Genomic DNA, 19,202 nt, shown 5'->3' with positions numbered 1-19,202 from the left:
GCTTGGCAGCGAGGGGGGCAAGGGGGCTGGGGGGAGCCCGGCGGGGGTTACATATGTAAGGGCGCATCAGCACCGTCTCTGCCGACTCTTCCGGAGACTCCCTTTGAGTTTCTAATGGGAGCTGGGAGCCTTTGTTGTGCCCGACACGCTGACACACCAGTACCCTCCTTTTTGTCCCGGCCTCTCCGCTGCCCCCCCGGTTCTGGGGAGATGCCGGCCCGGCGCTGCCCGCCTCACCTGGGAGCGAGCGGGGCTCCGGACCTTTCCCAGGCGGCGCAGGGGCAGAGCAAGACCCAGAGACATAACCGGGGGCCAAAATCGTCTCAGTGAAAACCCACGAGCTTTCTGAAGCGCAACGCCCTGTCGATGAGACAGGTTTAATCACACAGGTTCAACAAAACCTCCAATCGCATCGGTTCAACAAATAGGTTGACTCCCACCGAACAGGTTATAGAGTCAATCTGGCTGCCTGTGCTTTTTTGTTTTTTTCCTCTCCTGATGTTTTGCAAACTGCTAGCGTAACAAAACCCTCTTTTCACCTTTTCCCCTCTCCTTTTTTTCCTCCCCTTATCTCTGAGCTAATTGGACACTCAGAAATCTTTTCTTCCGAGTCAGAGAGGTGTATTAGATGGGGAAGATGGTATCGCCGGGTAAGAGCGATGCTCCGTTGCCCAGGGACCCCCAGGCGAGCCGGGCGTGGCCCGAGCGGCGCTGCGGGGCAGGGGGCCGCGCTCGGTCGCAGCTGCAGCAGGTACTTTGTCTATTCCTCGCCCCACTCACGCCCCCACCGAAAAGGTTTGCAAATTTGACGAAGCCAGAACAATAGTTTCTCCTGGCAGCCCCTCTGTTTACTTGTTTAGAAATCCCAGAGGCGTTTCGAGGTAAAAAGGTCAGAGCTATACCCGGGCTCTCTGCCTTCTCCCTCCCCGCCCGGCCCCAGGACGGCTCTGCCCGCCGCACCGTGCCACGGGCTCCATCCCCGGGCGAACTGGTCTCGTGTGTTACTTATACTGTGGAAAACACACTTTCAGGGGCCGTCTTGGGAAGCTGAAGGGAGGAAGCCAAATGGACGCTTCATTTTGGTTTTGAGTTAGCTCAACCTCGCAGAACTGTTCTCTATGAATGAGAAACCCGCTTTGCCCCCACGCCAGACCCCGAGTCCGTTCCAGCTAATGGTGCTGCTTCAGTAACGCAGATCAGCTTCCGTGCCGGGATGCTTACACTGAGGAGGAGGATGATGATGATTTTCTGTTCTCATCAGGTCTCGTTGCACTGTGAAATAATTCCACATGCAGAGCGCTGCGTTTCTATCCGGTCCCCTCTGGGCGACTTGCTTTGCACGCCCCCGAAGCGGAGGCGAGTGCCGGTCCCGATCCTGCCGATGACAAGGGGCGTGTTGGCGGGTACCGGTAGGAAGCAGGATCGGGTGTTTTTGTTGGGACCATTAGCAGCTGTCGCAGACCTTTTCCTTCCTCCTCCTCCTCCTCTGAGCCCGGGCTCCCCCTGCCCCATATGGCGCATTTCCCTGGACGGGAGAGATTTCCATTTCTCTTAGAGTCGAGAGGACTTGCATGTGGAAAAAGTAAACTTTATTAGACTGAGGTAGTTTCATTTCGAGATACAGAGCACGGGGAAGGGAGTGGAAGGGAAATAGGAGATTCCGATTAAGAAAACCGATAGTTTTTCTCGATGACGTTTTTCCCTTTAAAACAATCTTTAACAAAAGTTGCCGTAGTTTTCAGTTCGTCCTACCCTAAAGTTTCTCGTGAGGAAGGGAAACAATTTAGCCATGGTTAAATAACGCTTCTATCGGACTCCGATAAGCCTAAGAGGGTGGAGGTACAAGGAACCGTGCTACTTCGCTCCAAGACTTCAGGCTCTCGAGCCGTACAATAAATAGCAGCCAGTGCATCAGTGCCTGGGGGAGCCAAGCCCCGCGGCCCCCCCGCAGCCTTGTTCTCGTCCACCTTCGCACCTCCCGCGACAGTGACCGTTGCCCAAAGTACCCCGAGGTCAGCCTTCGCCTCATCTCGTTTTCTCTGCTACACGACCCTCCCTCCCCCAGGATCGGTAACAGTCAGCGTCGCCGAGCGTGTAGAAAACCCTGTAAAGCAGCAATAGTGCAAAACGGTAGCGAAGGGGTTGCATTTTTTTGTTTGGTGTTTGTTTGGGTCTTTGCAGAGGCCTCTAGCATCTTGGGCGCCTCAGACCTCATTCCAAGATATACATACAGTAAATAAAAGGGAAATAAAACCACACACAAAACTTTTTTACAATCTCGTGGGGAGGAAAAATACATCAAACGTCGGATTCTTGCAGGCAAAAGTCGGTGTGCACATTTTTAAAACTGGAGAAAACTAAATTCGTTTTAAAGTTTCTGTAGTTGAAAGTGCAGTTCCTACAGGGGAGGGAGAAACGTCCCTGAGACAAACGCCTATTGCTAGGGATATACAAGGACACGGCTGCTCCTTTGGAGTCCAGTGTTTTACAGAGGGTCTATAAATTAAGAGAGAGAAATGTAAGCGTGAGAACTGGTATCACTCATGTGGAGACAGCCGGAGCCAAAGGGACTGCTCAGAGGGCAGCATGGCCTTGCTTCCACGCCTGTGTGCGGACGGGGCTGTGCGTGGGAGGCGCATGTTCGTGTGCGTGTGTCTGCTGGGGTCTGCAGGGAGCAGCTCCCCTCGGGGCAGCCCCGGGCTGAGCCCCGGTCCCTGCGGGGACGCGTTTCAGGAAGACACCGAACTGGGAGAGGCCTCGGGGGAGGTGCAGTTGGACTGATCCGAGGCTTCACTGGCGTCCTTCGCAGACCTGCAGGCAGCAGCCGGGGCGAGACCTTCCTTCTCCCTCTTCTTCTGCTTCATCCGCCTGTTCTGGAACCAGATCTTGACCTGGGTTTCGTTGAGCTCCAGGGTAGCGGCGATCTCCACCCTCCGGGCCCGGGTGAGGTACTTGTTGAAGTGAAACTCCTTCTCCAACTCCGTCAGCTGCTTGGTGGTGAAGTTGGTGCGGATGGCGTTGGACTGGCCCAGCAGTCCGTACTCCGACACTTTAGCTGTTAACGAGCAAACACCAACCGGGCAGGAGCAGCCAGAGTAATTCCCCCCCTGAGACGGGGAGGGGGCTGTGGGTGCGGGCTTTCCCCTGCTCCCCGCCTCTCCTTGGTCCCTCCACCGCCCGGAGCTTCGTTCTCCCTCCCGGCTCCTCAGCTGCCCTCGGCTTCCCCGCCCAGGGACACAGCCTGGGGGGACAGACCACCCCGCGCTCCTGAGAGCTGCCCCCCTCCCTCGCAACCATTGCCCCCCCATCCCCTGCGAGCTGCCATGAGACTTGAACGTGCGTGGGAAGGAGTGAAAGGGGAGGGCGAGGGTGATGATGAGGGAGGAGGGAAGACTGGGATTTGGGGAAGATTGTGGAGAAGGAAGTTGAACAATAGGGGAGATGGAAGCCACGACTGTGGAAGAAGCAGGAAGCCCGGAGCCTTTCCTGTTCCGAGCTGGTCTTAAATAGCATCGGGCCTGCGGGAAACTGAACTCAGGGACCCTCCATCAGATGTGTCTGGAAAATCTCTAGCTGGCTTTTCCGTAGCGCTGAGCTGGTGTTTAAAAAAAAAAAACACAAACCACCCCACACAAAAAAAACCCCAACCCCAAAGCAAAATAAATCCGTGCTCCCCTGGAAGATAAGCCCAGTTGCCTTGGGTACATGCCCCGGGGAAGGCAAGCTCTCCTTGCGGGGCTGGAGAGCTGCCCCCCGCCTCCCTCCTCCCCTGGACGGGGACCGTCCTCGCCCAGCTCTGCGCCCCCCAAACTCACCTGTCTTGGGTGGGTTCCTCTTCACTTTCATCCAGTCGAAGGTCTGCGTGGCGCTGGCGTTGGGGCACGGCTCGGAGGGGCACGCAGGATCTTTGTCCTCGTTTAAGGAAGGCGAGAGATTGCTGTAAACGCCGGGCAAGTAGCCGGGTTGCTCCTGCCCGTAAAGGTGTTGTTGCTGGTACTGCCCAGCGGCCGCCACCGCCCCGCAGTAGCTCTCTGCTACGGAGGTGAGGTTGGATCCCGCGTTGGCGGAGTACCCGGCCGCTTGGAAGTACACACCATCCGCGTCCTGCGGGCCGAGGTAGAGCTGGTGGTGCCCGTAGCTGGGGCTGCAGGTTTGGGCTGGGTACCCGGCGGCTGGGGCGGCCCCCGCGAAGGGGATGGGACGCCCGGAGGAGGCAGGATGGTAGCCGGGGCTCTGCTGGGGGAGATGGGCGCTCCCGCCCACGCCGAAGCGCCCGTCTCCGTTAAAAGTGTCACTGGCGGGGCTACCTGAGCAAGAAGGGAAGGAAGGGGAGCTTTGCTCTAAATGGTGGTAGGCGCCCGTCCCACGGTTACAAATTGCATACTCTAAGAAGGAGTTCATCCTAGTATTGTCCATCTGCCACTGATGGAGGAGGGTCAGCCTGTTTTGGGGGGGATTCCGCCTGCCCTACAACCTTTAGATAGTATGTCAAAGCTGTAAAACTTCCTTCCATGCATCGCTGGCCCTCGAACCCCGCAGCCCTCGGCGGGGCCGTGGGGGGGGCCGGGGGAGGTGGCCACGGGGTCCGCCCCTAGCCCAATGAGCGAGGGGCTCCTGAAGTTTGTCACATCTCTGAGCTCATCCATCAAGGCCGTGACATTTGCATGACAAAGGGGCTTCAATCAAACCTTGCCCATCAATCTGATAACAACACGAATACGTCAAAAATCTTTCCTCAAAGACTTTAAAGGAGAGGAGGGAGGTTGGGGTGCGGGGAGGTGGAGGGGGCGTGCGGCTGGGGGAAGAATTGGAATGATCCACGACTGTTTTAAGTGCTAAAAAGGTCCCCAAGTTACGCGATTAGCCAATTTCAGCAGAACTTCCCCTTGCCCCAACTTAAAAAAAAAAGGTTTTCCCCAACCCTAGCTGCATGTGAGAAAAAGAAAGACAGAGGGAAAAGAGGTAGGACGGGCTGTCTACTCTTCCCCCCAGGCACAAAATGATGCTCTTGTCTTGATTTCGAAACTTCTGCCTAGAAAGTGGCTTGAACTTCTTCGGCGTTTTCTGGGCTGAGCAGTCTAATAAAAGCTCCTAAGAAAAATATGCTCCGTGTGTTTTAATTTTGCCACACCGGCTTTGTGTCTAGGGCCAGTGTGGGTAAAAGCAATGTAATTAAATCAATATTCTAATGAGGCGGTGAAATAAAGTTAGGAAGACAGAACGTCTTTTGTTGGAGAAATACCATGCCCAGCTTAGCAATTAGAGGAATGGGACTAAAACCGATCCGTGTGTCTATCTACGAATCTTCCTATCCATCCATCCGCCCATGCACCTATACATTTACTACTGAAAACAGAAAACGTTTTAAAGGCTTTAACAGTTCTGGCACATTAAGCTCTGCTTTTCCATGGCAAAACTGGTTTGATCTTTCCCCGAATCTGTTGCCAGACTGGAGCTTTCCCCTCGCGGAGTCCAGCTGATGAGTAGGTGGAAAGACACTGACTTCTCCACTGCTCAGAGAATGGAAACATAGGTAGGCAACATTTATTTACTTGTTAGCAGAAGGGAGACAAGAGCACCCAACAATATGACGCCCACAGTCATTTGTTACTTGTCAGGATATTTACTGGTTATTCAGCCTCCGAGAACAACCAGGAGTGCTCTCTCTTTTTTTTTTCCCCCCACCCTTAGGCCAAAAGTTCACTTTGAAAGGCATAAACACGTCTTTTAGTTGGTAGGTTTGGATGATGCAACACGTTGGGGTAATATTTGTTAAGAAACTGCAAAACAGGCAGCCATGGCATCAACGTTCCTCACTTACTTAAATCTCCCTAAGAGAAAACGTGAGTTTTAGCCAATTACAGCTCTCGTCCTTCAATAAAAAGGAGAAAACTACTTCCAGAGCTGCGTGCCTATTTATTCATTTATTCTGCCGACTTTGCTGATGCTGAGCTATTCAAGAAGAAAATCTTTCAGGTTACAAATGTTCTCTGAAACTCACTACCTGCTTTTTTGCGTAAAACAACCGAAAGTCATTATAAAGATTCAAAGCAACTCTCACGTCATTCCCCTTGCAAGAGAAATCGGTTCCTAATTTGATTCCAGGAGTGCTTTTTATATTATGTTGTACTCGCGTTTAAATTGAATGTATTCTATTTAAACGATGCTTACAACAGATGATTTATGGGTGTAAAATGAAAAAAGAAAAGGATAGATGTTTATTTCGTCCTCGAATCAATTGTTTCGTATTGTTTGATAATTTTCCACCGTGATCCCACTCCGCTGTTACATTAAGGGGATGTTTTATGTCATTAAAATACAGCTGTCTTCTGGAATTTCAGAATTAGCTCCGAGAGAGCTCACCGCTGTGGAGTTGCGGAGGAAAAAGTTTAGCTGTACATCTTCCCTCAGCGAGGGCTAAACCGTAGTTTAGTCCTGAGGCAGTTCTGAGGTGAGAGCACAGAGTTGCTTTGGCAGATGGAAAAATCGGATAGGACGGGATCAAACTTTTCGCCATGAAATGCAGCGAACACCCGGAGCCGAGCAGGGGGTGCAGTGCGGTCTTCGGCCCCGGTGAGCCTCCCCAAGCCCGGCCTGGGGGAGCGGAGATCCTGGCGAGGCGGGTGTATGGGAGTGCAGGCAGAGCCGAGGAGGGGATGTGCGGAGCTGAAGTCACTTTGGCAAAGCCTTTTTTTTTTGTTTTTGTCCCTCTGTGGAAGTAACTTTGTGTCAGATGGGGTGTTGGAGATGATTCCCTGCCAGGAAGGGGCCGCTGCCTCCCCGCTCCCCCCTGTCCCCCGGGCACTGCGGGGCCGCTCGCCATCTGCTCCTCCCCGCAGCCTGCTCAGGGCTCACTCCTTACCTGCTGCGGGAGCTCTGGCAGCGAAAGGCCGGGCAGATTTCGGGGGACGGAAGGTGCCCGGGGCCGGCACCCCCGAGGCTCCCCTGGGCGCTGCCAGGGCGAGCGGGGTAGCTGCGCTTCAGCCCACGCTGTCCCCGGCTTTACTTCCCCAAAGTGACATGGTCTTCCCCAAAATTCATGGCTTGTGACGACTGCGCAGTATTTTCGAAAGCCACAGCATCGACGTGCGTGCAGGCACACTGGCAATCGCTTTTCCAAATTTCCTTCTCAGCCCCTTGCCCTGGATCCGATATCAAATTACTGCTCTTATTCTGATTGGGTTTAATTCCCCTCGTGGAGAAGGTATGAGACCCAGTCTCGATACAGACCTTCAGAACCTGCAGGAGAAAGAAATATCAGATTATTGTTAACCAATCGCCGGGTGAGCCTATTTCTCTCTCTTACACATTTATTTATTCAAAATCTCCTTTACGGGGATTTGAGAGAGGGAAAGCAATCGAAGGCAAAGTGTAGGTGGAGATCCTCAAATTATCCGAGCTCTGTCCTACAAACCCCCCAAATAGCGACTTAGTATTTCATTATATTTATTACTTGATTTTCGCTTATGTATTGAGGGACACAGTAATTATTCCTGCCCCCTGAACCACGGAGGGCATCTTCTGGAGGGATGTTGCTGTCTTTCACTCAACAGGATTAAAATAAAATATCTGGAGATGGATGAGGATAGAGGGTGAGGGGAGACTTTTTAGCTCTTTGATTCCTGGAAAAAGCAGCTCTGCTGTCCAGGCGCAGGGTCGGCTGGTCGATGGGAGGAAGAGGACGTCTCTTCCTCGCCAGCGGGTCCGGATTTGCTGCACGGCGCCGGGCGTGCAGCACTGCGCAGAGTCGCTTTCCCACTCCCGGGCGGGCCCAGAGCACTCCAGGAGCTACCGCTCCTAAACCCCAGGCCTTGTGTGATGAGCAGATAAGAAAGGAGGAGGCCAGCAGCAGAATAACATGGTTCTTCCGCGGAGCTCTGGCTGGCGGGGGACCTCTCATGCCCACCAAAGGCCCTCGGCCCCTCCGTCCACCCCGAGGCAGGGGGACTTGGTGTGACAAAACCTGGGGCAGCTCACCGGCTCGCTGTCCCGGAGTGGAAACACACCCGCACCCCCTCACTACTAAATTAGCAAGATAGAGTCTTTTTGCCCCCCTCCTTAGGGAAAACCACGCCTTTTGTTCCAACCCGGTGAAGACATCTTGTTAAAATAACCCTTTTCTTGAGAACAGTTTCTCCCTTTTAGCAACATAAAGCGGCTCCTCGAATCTCGGAGCTGCAGCAGCCTGGGTGAGGGAGAAAGCGAGGGGAGATTTCCCCCTTTCCCAAGAGATTTTTTTTTTGCTTTCAAGCATCTCTCGACATGCAGGATAGGGCCCTTCTGAGAGCGGTTTGTGGGAACACCTCTTGCAAGAAATCTTCCCGAGACAGACCGGGACTTTTCTCTGCAGGCGACACAGGAGAAGTGAGGCATTTCCAAAGGCTCCAGAGTGACCAGAGTCTTCAGATGCTTCGTTTTGGAGTTAAATATAACTCTCTGTGGAGAAAGTTTGTGTCGTGCGTAAGAAATGTCACTCCTGGCTCCTGGCGGGGTGATTTATAAAGCAGCACTGCTGATGCTGGGGGTGCGGGTTTGGCTGCGGACTTCGTTATCGCCAAAAAGGACTGGTCCCTAGACATTTTCAGAGAAATTTATAGCCCTGGCATGTGTCTTGGTTAGATCATAGCCTGCTAAACTATATTTGGGGCTAAAAACTGATGAGGGAAAATAAAATAAAATAATAGATGGAAACAATGCTTCGGAGTTTGGGAATCCAAAGAAATGCAGAAGGAACCTTCTTCATGAGTTACAAGCACCGGGCTACCTCTGAGCTGCAGAATAAATAGGAGACAATTAAGATAAGATATAATAATTTTTATCCGCTGCTCTGGGCAGCAGGCGGGGCCGCTGCGGGGACTGGCCGGCCCGTGGGACTGGGACCGGCTCCAGCTCGGTGTCGTGAGGGTCCCTGGGCCGGGCCGGTCCTCAACTGGCCAGCATCCCCCGGATGGGATGGGAGAGGGGCGTATTTTGTGTTCTCGGCCTCCTGAACAACACTTTGAGTCGAAGATTTGGGGGAGAAATGCCTCTTTCGAGATTTTTTTCCTTTTCAGGGTGGCAAAAACCCCTCAAATCCCGCCTCCTCCTTGAGCCAAAAGATCAAACTCCTCCCCCGATGGCACCGAGGAACCTGTCCCGTTTCCCTGCGAGTCGCATCGGCAGTTTCTGCCTGGTGCCCAGGGCAGAGGTGTGTCTGTAAGCTGGCTCTTCTCTCTAATGAGGTTCATTTAAGCCTTTCTACCCGGTGAGAGTGGAGAGGTCTGTATCTGCTGCCCTGCTCTTTCTCGTAGCGGGCAGATCCTGTGGGCTCCTCGTCCCGGCCGAGACCTCTCCAGGAGGTCCTTGCCTTCCCCCAGGACAGCTCGGGGACCCCGACAGACCCTTGCCCGAGCCCGGCTGGGTCTGGACTCAGGGTCGGCCTCGGGCATCTCCGGGGGGGTACAGGGCTGAACCCGAGGGGTCCCAAGGCCTTCGAGTTTCCTTCAGATCCAGCGCCTGGTAGGCCCGGCGTGGGCCAGCGCCACCTAAACCCGCCCTTTAATAAGTGCATGAATTTATTAACAACTTCATCAATGTTGCTGATATTAATAGGTCAGCATTATTAATATCAGCTAGCGTTAATTTAAACAGTATTCCGCTGGGGGTGAGGGGTAGGTTCACTGGCCAAACTGCAGTGATTCTTAAGTTAGTTTCTCCGAACCCGGCAATATGTGTTTTCCCCTTCGACGTATATAAAGAGGGAAAAATTAACCGGGAAAGCTGGGATGGATGCGGGAAGTGCCAGCAGAAGGTCACCTCTGCCAGCTCCTTCCTTGGATGGTAGTGGGGCATTAGGAGCGTTCCTCAAGCTCCAGACATTGAGGACTGGGATGCGGTTAAGCTCTGGAAAAGGATACTATAACTCGGCTGAGAAAACGCTCACTGGAGCGATATTCCAGGAAAGCCGGGCTCCGGCACCGGGGGGAAGGTCGGGGTGATTCCCCAAGAGAAGTTAACTCTTCCCATCCCGCACGTCGAGGGCTCAACTCCTGCCTCGCTGTCTCGCCCGCGTTTCCTTCACAGAGGGTTTTCCGCCTTGAGCTTTCCTATGGCGCTAATGGGTTGGTTCAACACCTTCAGGGCTTCGAGTAGCTCTTTAGCAAACACCTCCCCAGACTAGATCAGCACAAGATAAATATTACTTTAGCATCCCTACACCACGTGCGAGCGTATCTAATTTGCATATTTCTAGGTTAATAATCGTGAGGCAATTGCAGTGTTTTGACAACGATCAAGAGCTGAATACGCTTAATATGCTTAATATATGCCCTCCAGTTGCAGAGAACAGAAGGGCAGGGTTGCAAATATGCATTCCCCATTTGTTTGACATTTTGAAGAAGGTAAAGAATGGCTGAACTAATGGCGAAATCTTACAGTCATTCAATAACTTAGATTTTATTGAATATTCCCCTTCTTTCCTCCGACATTTCAGTCTTGCTAATTAGGACAAATAAGAAGGGGCCTGCTGTTAGCAAGGATAATAACTGGCGAGGTTCCATTTATTAAGTCACTTTCCGTGGGTGTAGAATTGATCTGTGGCTGTGACTGGCATGCTTTCTAGACCTGCAGCAACTTTGAGAAGTCATTATGATCTGCAGAAGGGCCCTTGTTAGAGATTTGTATTGATAAGGTGTCAGGGTTTACGTTGGGGGGTTCGTGGAAACCCCTTCCCCGCCCCCGTCCCACCCCACCGCGGCCCCATGCAAGGGGGGACCCCGCAGAGGACGGCTTCTCTCTTCCCCTCCTCCCTTCCCCACGGAAAGGGCGTGTGTGTTTGTGGAAATCCGCTGCAAAATCGATTTACGGAGAGATAGAACTGGGTGCACCTACTTTTGAGCTGAATAAGAATCTTGCTTCTCTGGAGGGGCAAAGGGCAACCAGAACGGCGCGGACCGGCCCCGGGACCGGGCAGGACCAAGCGGCCCTGGGGACGGGGCAGGACCGAGTGGCCTCGGGACCGGGCAGGGCCGAGTGGCCCCCGCCGCTGCGAGCCCCGCGCTGCCGCCCGGACCCGGGGCTGCCCGGCAGCGGTCGGGGCTCTTGGCCCCGATCGTCTGATTCCCCTCTCCTGCCGTCCCCAACAAGCCTGTATTCAGGATTGCGAGGGGGAGGAGGCGGGAGGGGAAATATGTAAAGCACTGGAACAAATGGCGCTTTGATAGACAACGTCTGGCAGTGCCAACGCTGCCGCCGAGCATGTTCCAGAAGCTGGAGATATTAAATAAACTTAAAGATAATGAATAGCCTTCTGTGGTACTTGGGCTGTGCCTGCGCGTTCTTTCCCCCCGCACGGCCCTGGGACTTTCAGAGCGGGGAGGGACCGGGGAGCGAAGGCAGCGCGGGGGGGGGTGACTCCCAGGCGAGGATGCGAAGGCAACTCGTCTGCAAGGCGGTGCAAAGTATGCGCTAGATGCTTCCTTTTATTTATGGGAAGGTGTTAAGTAATGTTTACTTGCATATTTTAATTGCAATCTCCTTCGATTTTCAATATAAACCTACTTCTTCCCGGAGTGAAATGCTAGCAGGTTTGAAACGTCTGCTCGTTTGGTAGGGAAAGAAGCTGGCAATATTATTAAGAATAAAAAGGTATAAAAACGTAGCCGTAAAATCAACTGCCCCTTTGTTACAGCAGGAAGAGATAATCCAGATCTTCGAACAGCAATTTCGAAAACATCTGCCGAGGGCTTTCTTTATTTCATTTTATTTCTTTTTTACAGCCCGAAGTAGAAAGCAAGCCTGGCTCTGATGCTCTTAACCCGAAAAAAAGCATGCCGAAGTTTTCCGCACTCCTCGCTTTCCCCGGGGACTCCGGGCGGGGATGAAAGCACCCAGGCAAACCCCAGGCACCGAGCACACCAGACAACGGCCCAGCCCTGCAGGGGGAGACCGCAGCACTCGGGGAGACCCCCCGGAGCCAGGGGCCCCCCTGGGCGCGTCTGGCTCCCCGCGGCGGCCCCCGAGCCGCAGGAGCCGGGCGGCCGGCCCGGGCTGCGCCTTCCGCCTCTCCTGACCCTAAAGAAGGGGGCTGGTGGCAAGGCCGTTCGTCATGGCTGCCCCGCTCCTCTCCGCGGCTCCCTGCGCCATTTTAAGGACGCCTCCGCGGGTATTCCCCCCGTCGCCCCTGGCCGCTCGCCCCCTGCCCCACGCCGCCCCCGCCGAGCTCGCCTTTCCGCTCTGCTTTCGCACAAACCCCGCTTGAACGCCTCCCGAATTTCTGCCGTGTCTGAGGAAACACCAATGACTTAGCAAAGACGTAATATGATTTATTTTGGGTGTCACCGCGATTGATTTCTGTGCTGACCCCTTTTCATTCATAAGCCTCCCCACCCTCTCTGCCTCACCCTCCTTCCTTGATATATGAGTTTTGTGTTTAAAATTACAGGTTGCGAGAAAGCTTTCGCAAAGGGACCCGCGAGCCGGGACAGGGCAGCACAAATTGCCGTGGAAGGAGATCACAGATTTATAAGGCCGGGGGGGGTTCTGGTCTGTGCTGCTAAAAAAGAGGCGAGGAAAAAAGAAAGGCCTCTTTCAGGCTAATCTCTTACCCCTCTTTCCTCTATAGCATTTATTTGTTTGTATGCCGGCACGCACCACGGTGGATTTTTTGCATTTACTCAAAATCGTCCCTTTCCGTTTTTGTTATTTCATAGTCCGGGACGTTTAAAACACCAACAATTGCGCTGTGGCACGTCCTTATTTTCTGCTGCAAGAGATGAGGGAAGGAGGAGTGGGCTGAAGGCGAGAAGCAGCGCTCGCCTTGCCAGGCCGGGCTGTGGAAGAAGGGGGGGAATCGCGGCGGGGAGCTGCGCGGCCCCGCCGCCCCCAGCGCGGGCCGCGGAATGTGCGGGGGCTCCGCGGAGCGGTGCCTTTGTATGGCTCTGCATCCCTTTATCCGGCGATTTCTTTACGAGAAGAATTTTCAGTTACAAAAACATAACTGCAAGTGTTAAAATTAGAAGCAAAAGTCCTGCTTTGATTTACTAAAATAAAAAAACATAAAAACCAAGCCCAAGGAAAATGCAGACGGAACTGAATACAACAAATATTTCTGACTCCCGAAGCCTCTTGAAATGTTAGTTGGGAGCAATTCCTTTTGTCTCCTCTCTCAATGCACACGGGGAGATTAGGACATCATTACTGCAAAGCAGGAAAGAGGAAGGCGAATGATTTAGGGGAAAAAAATAGCACACTTCTGAATGAAATATGTGGCAGCACACGTTTCTTGGTTTTATAAAGACATTTATTTACTCTATGAAAATAATGTACAATAAATAATTTGCCATTTACTATTAAAGGATTTGAATAAATAGTCTACATCTAAAACTTAAAAAGAGGAAGGAAAAATCCTCTTTTTTTTGTTTTATTTTATTTCATTTTATTAAGAAATCTAAAAGTCTCGTTCTGATTCCTGAGAAAGTCGCTTGAAGGATTTACACATGTTTTCTCTTGGGGTCTGACATCTCTGATGTGCTTGAGAACTACCGGGTGCTTTCTTTAAAATAAATAAGCAAAAAAATAAAACTATAATTAAATACCTGCATTTAGCAAAAAATCGGGCTGTTCTTTCATGTGAGCCTTCTAGAATAAATATTGGGAGGGTGATTCGGATCCCAGCGTGTGAGGAGCTTTAAAAGAAAGTATTTGGGGGCGGGATGGAGTGACCAAATGAGAAATGGCTTGGGGTTAATTTCGGGGGTGCCCCCCCCCTGCAGGAGACTGGGGGGCTGGCAGTGGAGCAGGATCGGCGAGGCGGGCGGGAGAGGGGGGTCGCTACTGGAAATTTAAATGTTGCCAATCTATAGCACAAAGCGCGCTGGTAAAAAAGTCCAGGTCTTCCTCAGAGAAGTGGAGAGGGCTCTCCAGGGAGCCCTGGAGCCCAGGGGAAAGCCCCTCCGGGAGCTGCGGGCAGGGCTCTGCCGGGAAAACGCTCAGCTCCGGCAGCGCAGGCGAGGCCCGGCCCCCGGGGCAGCCGCGGGCCGCCGCGCTGGGCCCCTCCGCGGCCGCCCGCCCTGCCCCGGCCGCCGCGGCCCGCGGGCTCCCCGGCCCCTCGCCTCTGAGCGACCCGCCGGGCTCCGGAGCCGGGCCGAGAGCCGGGCTCTCCTCGGCCTCCTCCGCCGGGTCGCTACCCTCGTCCGGGCTGGGGTAAGCGAGATCCCCATCGGGGGTTTCCTTGTACTGGGTTTGCCTCTTGTGCTTCATCCGGCGGTTCTGGAACCAGACCTTGACTTGTCTCTCGGTGAGGTCGAGCAGAGCCGCGATCTCCACCCGCCGGGGCCTGCAGAGGTATTTGTTGAAGTGAAATTCCTTCTCCAGTTCCAGCAGCTGCGTGTTGGTGTACGCGGTCCGGAGCCTCCTGGAGCCGCTGGTGTCTGCCAGCCCCTGGGAGTCTTAAACACATAGAAAACCCCACGTTGCAAAGAGAGGGAGCGGGGGCAAGTGGAGGGTCCGGGTCCGGATCCGTCCCCTCCCTGTTGCGGGCAGGGCAGAGCCGTGCCCCTCACTAACCAGCATGAGTGTGTGTGGAGCCGCTACGGGAGAAAATAAATGCTTGATTAAACTCTTGCCACTGTGAAAGAGGGTTGGAAATCACTCTCGGATCCCCTTGTCCCAAGGAGGAGAAAGGATTTTGCTCCCTGGCCTCTCCCTTCAGAGACCTTTCTTCTCTCTTTTTTCCCCCCTTTTGCCAGTAATGTGGGGACGGACGCTGCGGCGCTTTGATTTCATTATTCCTGTGTTATCTGGCCAATGAGCTCGGTGTCCGCCCTTCCCCTGCCCGAACAGTTACCTGCACCGTGCTATTAAAATACTGAAACGCTGAATTGTGCCTTCAACGTTTTGTCCCGGGGGAAGGAGCGTCCCTGGCCATGGCTGCTGAGCTCCCCGGCCAAGGGACGCCTGGAGAGAGGCGATGGCTTTACTGGGGGACTGGGAGGGGATCTGGGGATGTATTTCTTTTATTTTGCAATGGGGAGCTGGCTCTCCCCAGCCTTGCTGGGCGCCGAGAATCCTGCTCTCGCTTTTCCGCCTCCCTATCCTGCTGGTAGCAGCCCCTGCGTTACCCACCCGTCTTTCTCCCCCACCACCACCCTCCGCTCTTCTTTCGGTTTTGGGTTTTTGGGTGGTGTGGTTTTGTTTTTTTTTTTCCCCTGTAGGCTGTAAAAAAAAAAATAATCCAGGGCCGGGAGGGAAAGTCACGCAAACAGAGCTGTGGCTCAGCTGCCAGGTCCCCCCGCTGGAGCTAATAAAGAGCCCGGTTCCCCAGCCTCCTTCTCCCTCTTTGCTTTCGCAGAAATTACAGCAATTTGCTCTTTTATTTGCGGGGGGGCAGGCAGAACACCCCCCCTCCCGGCTCTGTGCGTTGCTGCGGTGTATTTTATTGCGTGACATGAATTCGGGGGAGGTGCGGGGCCAAGTCTGTTGGCGGGGGGCTAGGGTAGGGCTGCTGGAGGGGGCATTGTTTCTTATCCGGATCCTCTCCGATTTTTTTTTGAAGCAAACACCCCTTCACCCCCTCATTATACGAACCTGCAGGAGATCCTGCGGCAGGGACCGGCACCGAGGAAGATGATGGGGGGGAAGAGGAGGAAGAAGAGGATGGAGCCTGGGTAGCTTTCTTGGCCGATTTCTTCTCCTTCATCCAGGGGAATTCCGCTGCCAAGGGGCCGGGCTGCACCGGAGCCCGGGGCTGGAGCTGGAGCAGGCCATGAGATGCTCTTTTTTGGCTCCTCGGTCTCGCCTGGCTGCTGGAACAAGGATTGAGGCTGAGGACGGTTTGCTCAAAAGGAGGAGGAATTAATGTCGAGTCCTTGATTGATGAAGTTTGAAATGTCTCCAGGACAGCGGGAAGAGACGTCAGGCACTCTGCGAGCGAAGGCTGGCTATTTATAAACCCGATCTCCCTCTCAAATTCAAAATTCATGGCTTTTCCAGGGCCCAGGGTTTAAAAAGCGGGAGGGGGGAGAGGGAGGAGGAGGGGGAGAGGGAAAGAAATCTGAGGGCCTCAGTTTTTATGGCAGTGATGATGATGGTTCTCGGGCTTTTTATAATTGTTATATTGCTGATAATACAGGCGTATGGGGACCTTGCTCTATTAAACTCGAGACTGAGGCGAAATTGCAGCCAATTCCTGGTCACGTGGCCAGCCCTGGCCAATGGCAGGCGGGGCCTGGTGGCAAACAGAAAGCATTATTTTCTTTAATTGATTAAAAAAAAAAAAAAAACCTAGAGAAGATCCCCAGAAAAAGCCCCCTCCCCTCCGCCGCCGCCATCCCTCCTCGGCCGGCAGCGGGCTGGCAGGGCCGGCGGGCTGCGGGCAGGGAGCCACTGCCTGCCCTGCCTGGGCCGGGCGGCTTGCAGACACCCTCGCTCAGCTCCCGAGAGTTTGTAGCCCCGGGGGGGAGACCAGGCGTGGGAAAAGGGGCTTTGCCCCCCCCGAGGTGCCCGCCGGCAGCCAAGGGAAACGCAGCCTAAGCCGCGGGCGAGCTGGGGTCTGGGGTCTGGCAACCGAGTCCGCGGGTACCGGTGTGTATTCGCATAGCATTTTTTTTTTTTTTTTTTACTTTTACATAGATAGATATATATATGTACACATATCTCATATATATATATATATCTCTTGCAGAGCTTGGAAAGTTCAAGCCAGCCAGGAGGGTTGGGTCCGGAGGTTTGGGTCTGAGTCTGGATATGAGCACTTAAGAAATCAAGTGAGTGTTAAAGTCAAGTCTAGTTAGACCGGCCTGTTTTACCTTGCTCAATTACTTTTAAAGAACAACGTAATGCTTCTGCTTCTAAAGCCAGATTTAATGGACCCTTTACACTTTCCTTAAAGGCCAAACCTGTTTTAAGGTCACAGATATATTTGAAATCAAATTTCTTCCTTCCCATCTTTTTTCCCCCTTCCCCCCCCGCAACAGCTCCATTTCCAGAGTTTACAAAATAAATAAATAAAATGAAAAGTCATTTCCCAGGGAGATTTTTTTTTTGCCCCTTTTAAAGTGCCCGAGTCCAACAAACCAAAAAGAAGAGAGAAACGATCAATCTTTTTCTCGAAAGACTTTTGACAGCTCAGCCAAAAAGAAATTTGGCCTTACTTAAACCAAGAAAGACTCAAAAAGTTTAATCCAAGGGCCTGAATTCGGGAAGTTTAGAAAGTAAAAAAATTGCGGGGGGGTGGGAAATAAGCTTCCTGCTGCAGAATGGAGATGTGGCTGGTTTGTAGTTTGTTTGTTCAAGCTCCGTTTCTCCCATTTTGCAGCGGAGAGGGACTGGCAGGCTGCATTCACGCGGGGAGAAGCCTAGAAACTTTTGTCAGTTCAAGCATCTGTGTGGGTGGTAAGCATTTCTGAGAAACACATAATAAATCTAAAGCTGAAGCCGAGGCTGCAGCGCAGTTTAGCAAAGGGATGAAGAAAATAAAGAAAGCATTTGCAAAACGCAGCTCGATCGAAGGGAGAGTTTCCCTAAACATTTCGTATCTGTGAATGTGCTTATCGAAATCAGCATAAATCTACTCAATCTCGGCTGATCAGGATTGGTGTAAAAATTAACAGCTGAGTTTCCGATCATTCTTGCTTATTTGGATTAAAGTGGTGGTTTGGGGCTCTCGGGCTTTGTCATGAGGCTGCCGGTTCCTCCCTGCTTTTTTGAGGGACGGTGCGGTTCACTGGGGAGCCGGGATACAGCGACAGAGTTTGGGCTGCGAAAGGAAACTCTTTCCAGTCCCTTCCAACTGTTTTCGCTGCTTTTGCTAACACTAAAGTCGGGGGGGGGGGGGGGAGGCGGGGAGAAAAAGAAAAGAAGAAAAAACCTCTTGGGGAAAGAGGGATTTTTCCCACGGACCAGGCGGAGGCACAAGGGGAAGAAAAATCTTCCTACTCACATGGGAAGGCATCGCCTTATACGAATAAATTCACAGGGTTAGTGAACGATAGAGAAATGCAATAATTGTGAGACAAACCCGGGCCTGCTTCTTTAATGCAGCGGCGCAAATTAAATCGTTGGTGTGAGGAGTTGTAGGAGAGGGAGCCCATCGAGAAACTGAGAGGTGTCACACTCTGAGCCTCGGAATTGGCTTCTTTTCTCCGATTTTAACTAGTTCCTGGGAATCCCTGACACAAAACTCAGCAACATGGCGACTGGGATGCAAGACTGGGGAAAATATATTCAGTGAGAAGTGGGGGGCGGAAAAAGCCAACGACAAACCCAAGCCCAACCCCAAGCTCTTGTTCTTTGAGCCGATCACAATCAGAGCCTGCACGCTTTTATGCTTTTAAATTATAGTATCCCCGAATGGTGAATTGCTTCTCTGCATGGACGGGCATAACCCAACCCCAGTCCTGAGGAGAAAAACAAGCCCTGTCTCTCTGTTACACCGTTATTTATTATTGTGGAAAGGTTATAATTATTAACCTGGAACTTCATTTATTAAGAGAGATCAGAGATCGAAAGATCATTTCTCATGTAAAGCTTTCTCCACGCGACACTTTCTATACCTGTTGGTTTACCCAGGCACCTATGGATGTCCCTGGCTGTGCACACCTGTGTGTCTAAACCACGGATACACACACACACTCCCTGTTTCTACAGCCCAGTCCTTTTTTCGGTACTTTTTACAGCCTTTTCACCCTTTTCTCCCGGCAGCAGTTAAAACCCCCCTCTCCTTTCCCCCGGAGGGGACCTTCCCCTCTTCATCAGCCACAGAAATGGAGCATTTCCAACCTGACAAGCAGTTCACCCCCTTTCCAGAACCATAAAACTTTTATTGGCCCTTGCTGCCTAAATATAAGTTTTCTTAGGGCTTTAGAGCATAAAAAGCGAATTATTCACGGTATTATCCCATCTGCTTTTGCGGCTGGCAAAGGCTTATTCTCCCTCTTGATAACGTAACCTTTGGCGGTGGCTTTTTCCCCCTTTTAATAACAATTTTAGATGCGTGTGTTAGTCTGAGGGGGGTGTGGTTGTGTGTGGTTTTGTGTTCATGTCCGTGAACACGTATGTGTGTGTGTGCGCACATGTGGGTGCATTTTAATAACAATTAATTCTAATAAGTTATTTAATTTCTCTCCACTCTTAAGGTCCCCGCATGGAAACTCTGGGCCCTTTTTCTTTTTCTTCTTCTTCTTTTTTTTTTTTTTTTTTTTTTTTGTGATTAATCCTTTTCCTTT

The 19,202-nt window shown here is 52.4% G+C and overlaps 2 protein-coding genes across 2 annotated transcripts; both read right to left on the bottom strand.

Moving 5' to 3' along the window:
* Positions 1–2,652: 2,652 nt before the first annotated feature.
* Positions 2,653–4,416, bottom strand: HOXB1 (homeobox B1; the record flags this gene model as incomplete). The annotated part of the gene is made up of 2 exons (XM_082010427.1): positions 2,653–3,055; positions 3,816–4,416. The coding sequence occupies 2 exons, from the start codon at positions 4,414–4,416 to the stop codon at positions 2,730–2,732; spliced, it is 927 nt and encodes a 308-aa protein (XP_081866553.1). The 3' UTR covers positions 2,653–2,729.
* A 9,393-nt stretch (positions 4,417–13,809) lies between these two features.
* HOXB2 (homeobox B2) lies at positions 13,810–16,872 on the bottom strand (the record flags this gene model as incomplete). The annotated part of the gene is made up of 2 exons (XM_082010701.1): positions 15,565–16,872; positions 13,810–14,426 (listed from the first exon to the last, which is right to left on the bottom strand). Exons 1-2 carry the CDS (start codon positions 15,956–15,958, stop codon positions 13,810–13,812), a joined length of 1,011 nt encoding a protein of 336 aa, XP_081866827.1. The 5' UTR covers positions 15,959–16,872.
* Between the last annotated feature and the right edge of the window lie 2,330 nt (positions 16,873–19,202).

The sequence above is a fragment of the Phaethon aethereus genome (assembly GCF_964289735.1).
Source record: "Phaethon aethereus genome assembly, chromosome: 25".
Classification (NCBI taxonomy): domain Eukaryota; kingdom Metazoa; phylum Chordata; class Aves; order Phaethontiformes; family Phaethontidae; genus Phaethon; species Phaethon aethereus.
The sequence above is the reverse complement of the archived record's forward strand: the minus strand, read 5'-3'. Positions and strand labels throughout refer to the sequence as shown.